The sequence below is a fragment of the Oncorhynchus tshawytscha genome, linkage group LG19, assembly GCF_018296145.1.
Source record: "Oncorhynchus tshawytscha isolate Ot180627B linkage group LG19, Otsh_v2.0, whole genome shotgun sequence".
NCBI lineage: Eukaryota > Metazoa > Chordata > Actinopteri > Salmoniformes > Salmonidae > Oncorhynchus > Oncorhynchus tshawytscha.
The window spans coordinates 34278556-34291496 of NC_056447.1; the positions used below are offsets into that span (position 1 = coordinate 34278556).

General features: G+C 42.4%; 1 protein-coding gene across 2 annotated transcripts in view; it reads right to left on the minus strand.

The window, feature by feature from the left end:
• The window catches only part of LOC112218674 (low-density lipoprotein receptor class A domain-containing protein 3), a 135264-nt gene extending 131629 nt beyond the window's left edge, over nucleotides 1-3635 (minus strand). The window contains exon 1 of one of the 2 annotated variants that reach the window (XM_024379688.2): nucleotides 3284-3635. In XM_024379688.2, the coding sequence (XP_024235456.1) occupies nucleotides 3284-3338 (55 nt within the window). In that variant the 5' untranslated portion in view covers nucleotides 3339-3635. The remainder of the gene's footprint in view (nucleotides 1-3283) is intronic. The other variant, XM_024379687.2, reaches the window with a different exon arrangement.
• Between the last annotated feature and the right edge of the window lie 9306 nt (nucleotides 3636-12941).

Consider the following 12941-nt stretch of genomic DNA (forward strand, 5'->3'; position numbering starts at 1 on the left):
ATAAATTTGCCAACATATTTCTGTCATTATGGGGTATTGTGTGTAGACGGGAGAAAAAAAAAGTAATCAATTTTGAAATCAGGCTGTAACACAACAAAATGTGGAATAAGCAAGGGGTATGAATACTTTCTGAAGACACTGTATGCATACATTTGACACTGTAAATTAAAAATCAACCACTCTATTCCCAACTAAAGTAATCAACAAACTGTTCTGCAATACTGAGACTAAGACACTGTGACTTGTCCCAAATTGCACAAGTGCCAAACCAATGAGAAATGAATTAGAGATACAGACAAAGACATCAAGACAATGGCGTCAGCTAAAAAAAAGACAAACTTTCACCCATTCCAGAATGTATAATGATTAACAGAATATCAGCTGGTTTGGATTTAGATGTCAGAACTAAATCCATTTTAGAGCACAAACAACCAGTGAAAATATTTGTAATTCTATTTAAACTGTGTATATCTTACAAACTGACAGGTGGTATAGGCTACACAGCTGAATTATTTGGGTCTACAATTCTGTGGACAACTCAACTCTGTACCCCGATGTCGCCTTTAAATCGGAAACATGTGTTTTAACAATAATGAGGCATTTTCTATTGAACTCCCATTGCCTTCACAGAGTGGCTGCAGATGTTTTGCACAACAAATCAATTCTCAATGGTTTGTCTTTATTCAAACTGTGTAGGGTGTTCATAGGTCTATATATATCAACTGGCTAATAATCATCATACTAGTATTCCTACACTGGACTTCATTAAAAGAAAATCAAGCAGCCCTTTTATTAAGCTACACGTTAAAACAATGTTTTTACAAGTGTTTCTGTGTAGTTACTCCTCTCAATAGGTCTCTGATGAGAATAGGTTCATTTCAACAAATCTAAATTCCATCCATGAGTAGGCCCACAACTTTCATATTGAAAGCAGAACAAAACCTGTCCTAGTACTGTAATACAATCAGACGGGTTCAAAAACTATTTCAAATATCTCAATTAGTTTCACAATAATTTGAACAACTACTCATTACTACTCATTCAAGGGTTTTTCTTGATTTAAAAAAAAAATGTTCTACATTGTAGAATAGTGAAGACATCAGAGCTATGAAATAAGAATCATGGAATCATGTAGTAACCCCAAAAAAAAGTGTTAAATCAAAATATATTTTATATTTGAGATTCTTCAAAGTAGGCACCCTTTGCTTTGATGACAGCTTTGCACACTCTTGGCATTCTCTCAACCAGCTTCATGAGGTAGTCAAATGGAATGTGTTTCAATTAACAGGTGTGCTTTGTTAAGACCATTTGTGGAATTTCGTTCCTTCTTAATGCGTTTGAGCCAATCAGTTGTTGTGACAAGGTAGGGGTGGTATACAGAAGATAGCCCTATTTGGTAAAAGACCAAGTCAATATTATGGCAAGAACAGCTCAAATAAGCGAAGAGAAACAACAGTCCATCATTACTTTACGGCATGAAGGTCAGTCAATCCGGAACATTTCAAGAACTTTTAAAAAGTTTCTTCAAGTGCAGTCACAAAAACCATCAAGTGATATTATGAAGCTGTCTCTCATGAGGACCGCCACAGGAAAGGAGGCCCCAGAGTTACCTCTGCTGCAGAGGATAAGTTCATTAGAGTTACCAACCTCAGAAATTGCAGCCCAAATAAATGCTTCACAGAGTTCAAGTAACAGACACATCTCAATATCAACTTTTCAGATGATACTGTGTGAATCAGGGCTTCATGGTCGAATTGCTGCAAAGACCACTACTAAAGGACACCAATAAGAAGAGGAAACTTGCTTGGGCCAAGAAACATGAGCAATGGACATTAGACCAGTGGAAATCTGTCCTTCGTCTGATGATTCCAAATTTTTGATTTTTGGTTCCAACTGCTGTGTCTTTGTAAGACGCAGAGTAGGTGAATGGATGATCATCACATGTGTAGTACCCACCGTGAAGCATAGAGGTGGTGTGATGGTGCTTTTCTGGTGACACTGTATGTGATTTATTTAGACCAGCATGGCTACCACTGTAGCGATATGCCATGCCATCTGGTTTGTGCTGGTTTGTGGGACTATCATTTTGTCTTTCAACAGGACAATGACCCAACACACCTCCAGGCTGTGTGAAGGGCTATTTGACCAAGAAGGACAGGGATGGAATGCTGCATCAGATGACCTGGCCTCCACAATCCCCTGACCTCAACCCAATTGAGATGGTTTGGAATGAGTTGGACCGCAGATTGAAGAAAAAGCAGCCAACAAGTGCTCAGCACATGTGGAAACTCATTCAAGACTGTTGGAAAAGCATTACAGGTGAAGCTGGTTGAGAGAATGGTTAGTAAATGATTCCATATGTGTTATTTCATAGGTTAGATGTCTTCACTATTATTCAACAATGTAGAAAATATACAAAATAAAGAAACCCTTGAATGAGTAGGTGTGTCCAAGCTTTTGACTGGTACTGTACAGTCAAAGTAGGTTTTCAGATAGGCCTATCTTTTATTTGAAAAATAAACCAAGTAGTTTATTATATTTATAAATAGACTGAACGTTTTTGAAGGACTCAAATACACCGACTCAAATACACTCCCGTGCATTTAACCCAGGTATTTGAAAAAAGTATTATAACACTATCAAGTAAAAATACTTGTTTAGGGCTGTGTATTTGAAAATTACTCATAAAATAAAGTTTCAATACCAGATAGTCATGTACATGTATATGAAACCAGGTCTGCATACAATCCCATGTCTGCTGCTAGAAGTGTAGATTGAGGCAGAAGAGGCTAGACTTCACTACAGTTTCTCAGTGCCCAGCTGCCATGGCACAGATTGACTTGTCAACCACCCTCGTCATAATTTGCCTACATCCTCTCCCTCTGCTTCAACTCTAAACAGCTTCCACACCTCAATAAAAGAAGGGGAATTGTATAATTGCCTGCTGTTATTGGGTTTGCAAATGCAAAACATACACACACACACACACACACACACACACACACAAAGCGTACAGTATCCAAGCTAAATCAACGTCGCAGCCTATGATGGTGCACATACTTTGCCCCAACTCTGTTTGAAGTTAGCGGTGGCTACTTTGTAAGGTTGTGACAACAACGATATCGTGGACACAAAAGTAAAGAATAGGCTACAAGGTAATTGTTACTTGTTGCGAAAGCACGCTTGTTCTTTTCTGATCTCCTAGAGCAGTCTCAGCGGCACTGTTTGAATCGCCAACAGAAGTGAAAGCTTGAACACTGAAAGCTAGTAGTTTGAAACTTACCAACCAAGCTTGAGCCCGTCCCCGAACCAAGCAAGAGGTACCAGATCCACATCATATGGTATTTTTCAGCCTGCTTTTATCCACCCCGCCGTGGCCAACAATCTGGGCAATATAAAACGTATTTGGTTCGCTCCGATCTTCACTTCTCTGGGTGTTTTATCCTTTTTCTCTCTCTTCGGGACAAAGTTCTAAAATCGCTTGCGAAAAGAGGTGGATTATCGCTGGGACAAACGTCGGGAATAAGGGCTAGGGAGGAGGATGGCGGTGGCAGGGGAGTTGGAGTGAGTGGGGATCGGGTTAGCGCTGTGAGAGAGAGGCGGAGACTTGTGGTTGCTACAGAAGACAAGAGGTCGGTTGGGAGTATGACCATGTGCAGCACTCACAAACTCTATATCACATAACTTGTGATATAGCCAGGCCAACGTTTATTCAAAAAGTGTGGCACATCCTATTCTATTCATCCATTAGTTATTCCTCCTTTATACGTACTTTATTGACTTGTGAGAGAATCTCTGTTGACTTTAGATACATGGGAAAAGCAATGTCGCATGTGTGCGTGCACTCAGTGATACGTTTGAATAAGCTACAGCTCCTTGTTTGCTCTCTGCCCCTAAAAAATCGAATTAATGAAAACATCAGTTTACATTTTGTGGGGGATAAATGTGCATGTTTTTTTCTCCCTATGTGAACTTCTTTTCAATAAGAGAAGAACATTATACCTTGATTTAACTGGGCAAGTCAGTTACGAACATCTTATTTACAATGACAGCCTACATGGGAACCGTGAGTTAAAGGCCTTGTTCAGGGGCAGAAGACAGATTTTTATCTTGTCAGCTCTGGGATTTGATCCAGCAACCTTTAGATTACTGGCCCAACGCTCTAACCACTAGGCTACCCACCACCCCAATATGCATGTACAGTACAACACTATTGTGAAAAGCATCACTCTTTATAACACACATACAAACACACACTCAAGCATACATGCATCTACACACACTCATGCATGCATGCGTACACAAACACCACATCAGTCTGGCTGTCAGTGTCAGTGTTGTGAAAAGTGTATAAACCCTGAGAATAGAGGGAGCAGACAGAACAGAAGCGATGAGCTTTCACCTGAGTGAACCTTTTCTCTTTATCATGCAATGCAGCTGTGTGAAGTCAAAGCCCAGAGTGTGTGTGTGTGAATGTGTTTGTCGGCTGTGTAAAAGTCAAAGACAGCCCCAGTTCAAACACAAAAACTGCTTCTGAGCCCCCACTATCGAACAACCTCCGGCCCTGAAAGAATTAATCAACACATTGCTTATCAAGGCAGTAGAGCCTGGAGCAGGCAGGCAGGGAGCCAGGCAGAGTGATGTATGAGGCCATTGTCAATAATCTCAGTTTGATCCACATGGGTCATTATGGGAAAATCTCAAAGCTCAAGATTTCTTACTCTCTCATGTGTACTACAATACATTGAATTCCATACTAAACTAAAAACAAAACAAAGTGTATTCCACATTATCATGAACATTTGCTAGTACTTGACTCAACTTCATGCAATACAGTTACAAAATGGAAGAAGATCACTGTTTTGTGGAGCAGAGATTGAGACGTAACACATATGTTCCAGTCAGTTAAATCTAATGGATTCATAAGTGTTGGAAGCCCTTGAGTCGCTGATGAAAATAATACACCATAACAATAACAATACAGCATTGCAAAAACAAAAACCTCCATAATGAATGAGCCCAGCACAGAGCAGAGCAAACATTTTGAGGCCTTTGGTCACTCCCTGGGCCCTGTTCCAGAAAGCGGGTTTAGTGAAAACTCAGTTGACTCAGAGTTGAAGGAAACTCTGGGTTTTCAGTTTCACAAAGCCAGTTCAGATTAAATCTGAGTCAGTTACTATGGCAACATACTCCATGAATCTAACCTGCCCGCGAGCAGGTTTTCTTCAACTAGCCCTGAGTTTCTCCTCCTCTTTAGGTGAAGCCTGCAGACTGAAGGAGGTGTCAGACGTGACATGTCCTTTTCTTGAAGAACCAGTTGATATTGAAGCAGAAATACTCTGCAGAAATCTCTGTCGGGAGAAGGTGATCCCGCTTGGATGTTTTATCAGTCCCTGATGATTATCTGTTTGAGCGTTTCCATTTTTCTGCAAAATCGATCATTCATCTGAACAATATTCTCAGCCCTCATATCGTTCATATGACACTAAGACGTCACTCAGTCAGCTGTACAAGGAAATAAGCAAACAGGAAACCACTCACCCAGAGGTGGCCTCCCTAGTGGCCGGAGACTTTAATGCAGGGAAACTTAAATCAGTTCTACCTAATTTCCATCAACATGTTAAATTTGCAACCAGAGGGAAAACAATTCTAGATCCACTGTACTCCACACACAGAGACGCGTACAAAGCTCTCCCTCGCCCTCCATTTGGTAAATCCGACCACAATTCTATCCTCCTGATTCCTGCTTACAAGCAAAAATTAAAGCGCGAAGCACCAGTGACTCGGTGTATAAAAACGTGGTTGGATGAAGCAGATGCTAAACTACAGGACTGTTTTGCTATCACAGACTGGAACAATTTCCAGGATTCTTCCGATGGCATTGAGGAGCACATCACATAAGACTGGCTTTATCAATAAGTGCATCGAGGACGTCATCCCCACAGTGACTGTATGTACATACCCCAACCAGAAGCCATGGATTACAGCAACATTCACACTGAGCTAAAGGGTAGAGCTGCCGCTTACAAGAAATCCTGCTATGCCCTCTGACGAACCATTAAACAGGCAAAGCGTCAATACAGGTCTAAGATTGAATCGTACTACACCGGCTCCGATGCTCATCTTCTGTGGCAGGGCTTGCAAACTATTACATATTACAAAGGGAAGCACAGCCGCGAGCTGCCCAGTGACAGGAGCCTACCAGACGAGCTAATTCTATGCTCGCTTCGAGGCAAGCAACACTGAGGCATGCATGAGAGCATCAGCTGTTCCGGACGACTGTGTGATCACGCTCTCCGTAGCCAATGTGAGTAAGACCTTTAAACAGGTCAACATTCACAAGGCTGCAGGGCCAGATGGATTACCAGGATGTGTGCTCCGGGCATGTGCTCACCAACTGGCAGGTGTCTTCACTGACATTTTCAACATGTCCCTGATTGAGTCTGTAATACCAACATATTTCAAGCAGACCACCATAGTCCCTGTGCACAAGAACACGAAGGCAACCTGCCTAAATGACTACAGACCTGTAGCACTCACGTCCGTAGCCATGAAGTGCTTTGAAAGGCTGGTAATGGCTCACATCAACAGCATTATCCCAGAAACCCTAGACTCCACACTGCACTTTCCCACCTGGACAAAAGGAACACCTATGTGAGAATACTATTCATTGACTACAGCTCAGTGTTCAACACCATAGTACCCTCAAAGGTCATCACTAAGCTAAGGATCCTGGGACTAAACACCTCCCTCTGCAACTGGATCCTGGACTTCCTTGCTGGCCGCCCCCAGGTGGTGAGGGTAGGTAGCAATACATCTGCCACACTGATCCTCAACACTGGGGCCCCCCAGGGGTGCATGCTCAGTCCCCTCCTGTACTCCCTGTTCACCCACGACTGCATGGCCAGGCACGACTCCATTATTAAGTTTGCAGACGACACAACAGGGCCTGATCACCGACAACGACGAGACAGCCTATAGGGAGGAGGTCAGAGACCTGGCCGGTGGTGTCAGAATAACAACCTACCCCTCAACATAACTAAGTCTAAGGAGATGATTGTGGGCTACAGGAAAAGGAGGACCGAGCATGCCCCCATTCTCATCGATGGGGCTGTAGTGGAGCAGGTTGAGAGCTCCAAGTTCCTTGGTGTCCACATCACCAACAAACTAGAATGGTCCAAACACACCAAGACAGTCATGATGAGGGCACGACAAAGCCTATTCCCCCCAAGGAAACTAAAAAGATTTGGCATGGGTCCTCAGATCCTCTTCTACAACTGCAACATCGAGAGCATCCTAACTGGTTGCATCACTGCCTGGTACGGCAATTTCTCGGCCTCCGACCGCAAGGCACTACAGGGGATAGTGTGTACGGCCCAGTACATCACTGAGGCTAAGCTGCCTGCCATCCCTGACCTCTACACCTGGCGGTGTCAGCTGAAGACCCTAAAAATTGTCAAAGACCCCAGCGGCCCCAGTCATAGACTGTTCTCTCTACTACCGCATGGCAAGTGGTACCGGAGTAACAAGTCTAGAACAAAAAGGCATCCCAACAGTTTTTACCCCCAAGCCATAAGACTCCTGAACAGGTAATCAAATGGCTACCTGGAGTATTTGAATTGTGTGTCCCCCCAACCCCTCTTTTACGCTGCTGCTATTCTCTGTTGTTAATCATATATGCATAGTCACTTTAACTATACATTAATGTACATACTACCTCAATTGGCCTGACCAACCAGTGCCCCCACACATTGGCTAACTGTGCTTTCGGCATTGTGTCCCACCACCCACCAACCCCTCTTTTACGTTACTGCTACTCTCTGTTCATCATATATGCATAGTCACGTTAACCATATCTACATGTACATACTACCTCAATCAGCCCGACTAACCGGTGCCTGTATATAGCCTCGCTACTGTATATAGCCTCGCTACTGTTATTTTTCACGGTCTTTTTACTGTTGATTTTATTTCTTTACTTACCTATTGTTCACCTAATACCTTTTTTGCACTGTTGGTTAGAGCCTGTAAGTAAGCATTTCACTGTAAAATCTACACCTGTTGTATTCGGCACACGTGACAAATAAACTTTGATTTGATTTGACATTGTGGACATGCTCTCAGTTCGGAACAAATTCTTTGTGTTGCACTTAGTTTTTTTAAAGGTGGGCACCTCACCCACCTTTAACTGAGGTGGGGGGGGGGGGATCACATCGGTGACTCACAACCCACTCAAGTGACGCACCCATCCTAGGGACGGCATGAAAGAGCTTGTAATCAATGCTTGCAGTTTGTCAGAATTTGTGGGGTTTTGTTTGTCCACCTGCCTCTTGAGGATTGACCACAAGTTCTCAATGGGATTAACGTCTGGGGAGTTTCCTGGCCATGGACCCAAAATATTGATGTTTTGTTCCCCGAGCCACTTAGTTATCACATTTGCCTTATGGCAAGGTGCTCCATCATGCTAGAAAAGGCATTGTTCATCACCAAACTGTTCCTGGATGGTTGGGTGAAGTTGCTGTCGGAGGATGTGTACCATTCTTTATTCATGGCTGTGTTCTTAGGCAAAATTGTGAGTGAGCCCACTCCCTTGGCTGAGAAGCAACCCCACACATGAATGGTCTCAGGATGCTTTATTGTTGGCATGACACAGGACTGATGGTAGCGCTCAACTTGTCTTCTCCGGACAAGCTTTTTTCCTGATACCTCAAACAATCGGAAAGGCGCTTCATCAGAGAAAATGACTTTACCCCAGTCCTAAGCAGTCCAATACCTGTACCTTTTTGCAGAATATCAGTCTGTCCCTGATGTTTTTCCTGGAGAGAAATTGCTTCTTTGCTGCCCTTCTTGACACCAGGCCATCCTTCAAAAGTCTTTGCCTCACTGTGCATGCAGATGCACTCACACCTACCTGCTGTCATTCCTGAGCAAGCTCTGTACTGGTGGTGCCCCGATCCTGCAGCTCAATCAACTTTAGGAGATGGTCCTGGCGCTTGCTGGACTTTCTTGGGCACCCTGAAGCTCTCCTTGAAGTTCTTGATGATCCGATAAATGGTTGATTTAGGTGCAATCTTACTGGCAACCATATCCTTGCCTGTGAAGCCCTTTTTGTGCAAAGCAATGATGACGGCGCGTGTTTCCTTTCAGGTAACCATGGTTGACAGAACACTGATTCCAAGCACCACCCTCCTTTTGAAGCTTCCAGTCTGTTATTCAAACTCAACCAGCATGACAGAGTGATCTCCAGCCGTATCCTCGTCAACACTCACACCTGTGTTAACGAGAGAATCACTGACATGATGTCAGCTGGTCCTTTTGTGGCAGGGCTGAAATACATGGGAAATGTATTGCAATTAATCTGATCACTCTTCATAACCTTCTGGAGTATATGCAAATTTCCATCATACAAACTGAGGCACCAGACTTTGTGAAATTTCTTTGGCCACAACTATATATATATATATATATATATATATATATATATATTGTGGCGTACAGCAGGTCAGCCACCTGCGGGAGGCTTGTCGAGGCCTGGTAACAGACGGAGAAAACATCACGAGGTGATCTGCTGGACGTGCCAGGTCTCGACGGGATCTACTGCCAGGACTCATTGGGGCTGATTGGGGATTGGTGAGTAATCAAGTGCTGATTTATCACCAGCTGTACAAGTCCCATAAAGCTGCCAGAAGGGCAGCACACAGGGGAGAGACTGGGGGAGGAAAGGACTCCCGCATAGTTGGGGACGGTACCAGAGGTAACAGAACGGAGTCCAGTTTTTGAACCCCACAGGATACAGCAAGTCCCGGAGCCTAGAAGACGGTATCCCAGAGAGGGTCTCTTGGGGGAGACCTATTCTTTTCTTTTGGACTTTTCTTTTAATAAACCTTTGAAACTGAACTAATCCTACTCTGTCCATGTCTGATCTGTGTAAACGTTTTGACCCAACCCCCTGGTCTGCCACTATATGTGTGTGTGTTGAGTAAGTGGAACACTCACGATAACTTTATTTTTTATTTGTATTATTTCTCATGCAGTTTGAAAGCTCAGAGTTAGTCAACCTAGAGTTCAGGTTTAAACTCAGTTTGTTAAACCTGCTTTCTGAAACAGGGCCCCAGTCTGTAGATTACGGGAATGCCAGCACAAGGAAACGCTCCCCTCACCATAAACCAATTGGTATACTCCTCAACTCCTCTCCCCTCATCTCCTTCTCAAAAACCCATTGGGTTTTTCCAAATATCGACAAATAAGCTAGACAAGGTGGGATCTTTTTGTGTCTGTAAAATTGATTGTGTGAGAAATGGCGATGGAAATGCCTTTGTGTTCAAATATTGACATAAAAGCTATCAAAATCGAAGTAAAGTTGGAGTCACGTAATGGTATCTTTTATGGTTATCTAACTATGACTCAGGAAACCATTACATGTATTAGGCTATAGATTAAATAAACTATGAAGGAATTTCACATGGTAATAAAATGCATGGTTATTCCTTTCCAATAAATATTGAGGATCTTATTCTTTATCTTTTTGGTGGTAGATTAGCTTTAATATCGCAGATTGTGGCTTCTATCAATGTAATTGTCTGCATCATTTCTGAACCCCCAAATATATTTTTTGTAAATATATATATATATATATATATATATATATAGCCATGACATAATTTTCAAAATTTGTGGAGTGGTTGAAAAATGAGTTAACGACGCCAACCTAAGTGTATGTAAACTTCCGACTTAAACTGTATATATATATATACACAGTTGAAGTCGGAAGATTACATACACTTAGGTTGGTGTCATTAGCTCATTTTTCAACCACTCTACAAATTTCTTGTGAACAAACTATAGTTTTGGCAAGTCGGTTAGGACATCTACTTTGTGCATGACAAGTAATTTTTCCAACAATTGTTTACAGAAAGATTATTTCACTTATAATTCACTGTATCACAATTCCATTAGGTCAGAAGCTTACTGTGATGACTGTGCCTTTAAACAGCTTGGAAAATTCCCGAAAACTATGTCATGGCTTTAGAAGCTTCTGATAGGCTAATTGACATAATTTGAGTCAATTGGAGGTGTACCTGTGGATGTATTTCAAGGCCTACCTTAAAACTCAGTGCCTCTTTGCTTGACATCATGGGAAAATGAAAAGAAATCAGCCAAGACCTCAGACAAAAAATTGCAGACCTCCACAAGTCTGATTCATCCTTGGGAGCAATTTCCAAACGCCTGAAGGTACCACGTTCATCTGTACAAACAATAGTATGCACGTTTAAGCACCATGGGATGACGCAGATGTCATACCGCTCAGGAAGGAGATGTGTTGTCTCCCAGAGATGAACGTACTTTGGTGCGAAAGTGCAAATCAATCCCAGAACAACAGCATAGGACCTTGTGAAGATGCTGGAGGAAACAGGTACAAAAGTATCTATATCCACAGTAAAACGAGTCCGATATCGACATAACCTGAAAGGTCACTCAGCAAGGAAGAAGCCACTGCTCCAGAACCGCCATAAAAAAATCCAGCCTACAGTTTGCTCATAGGGACAAAGATCGTACTTTTTGAAGAAATGTCCTCTGGTCTGATGAAACAAGAATAGAACTGTTTGGCCATAATGACCATTGTTATGTATGGAGGAAAAAGGGGGAGGCTTGCAAGCCGAAGAACACCATCCTAACCGTGAAGCACGGGGGTGGCAGCATCATGTTGTGGGGGTGCTTTGCTGATGGGACTGGTGCACTTCACAAAATAGATGGCATCATGAGGCAGTAAAATTATGTGGATATATTGCAGCAACATCTCAAGACATTAGTCAGGAAGTTAAAGCTTGGTCGTAAATGGGTCTTCAAAATGGACAATGACCCAAAGCATACTTCCAAAGTTGTGGCAACAATGTCAAGGTATTGGAGTGGCCATCACAAAGCCCTGACCTCAATCCTATAGAAAATGTGGACAGAACTGAAAAAGCGTGTGTGAGCAAGGAGGCCTACAAACCTGACTCAGTTACACCAGCTCTGTCAGGAGGAATGGGCCAAAATTCAACCAATTTATTGTGGGAAGCTTGTGGAAGGCTACCCGAAATGTTTGACCCAAGTTAAAAACCTTTTGGGATAGGGGGCAGCATTTTCACTTTTGGATGAATAGCATGCCCCGAGTGAACTGCCTCATACTCTGTCCCAGATGCTAATATATGCATATTATTATTAGTATTGGATAGAAAACACTCTGAAGTTCCTAAAACTGTTTGAATGATGTCTCTGAGTATAACATAACTCATATGGCAGGCAAAAACCTGAGAAAAATCCAACCAGGAAGTGGGACATCTGAGGTTTGTAGTTTTTCAAAGCTTGGCCTACCGAATTCAAAGTCTCTATGGAGTCAAGCTGCACTTCCTATGGCTTCCACTAGATGTCAACCGTCTTTAGAAACTTGAATGAGGATTATGTTTTTATTTATTTACTTTATTTACTTTTCTGCTCTTTTGCACACCAATATCTCTACCTGTACATGACCATCTGATCATTTATCACTCCAGTGTTAAATGCACAAGCATTTCGCTAAACTCGCATTAACATCTGCTAACCATGTGTATGTGACAAATAAAATTTGATTTGATTTGATTTTGATTTGATTTGATCTGCGAAATTGTAATTATTCACCTACCTCCTCATGCCTTTTGCACACAATGTATATAGACTCGCTTTTTTTCTACTGTGTTATTGACTTGTTAATTGTTTACTCCATGTGTAACTCTGTGTTGTCTGTTCACACTGCTATGCTTTATCTTGGCCAGGTCGCAGTTGCAAATGAGAACTTGTTCTCAACTAGCCTACCTGGTTAAATAAAGGTGAAATAAAAAATAAAAAAAATACTATAAAGGAGGGGCTCATGAGACCTGTTTGAGTCAGTGGTCTGGCATAGTGCCTTGATCTCATGACGCATG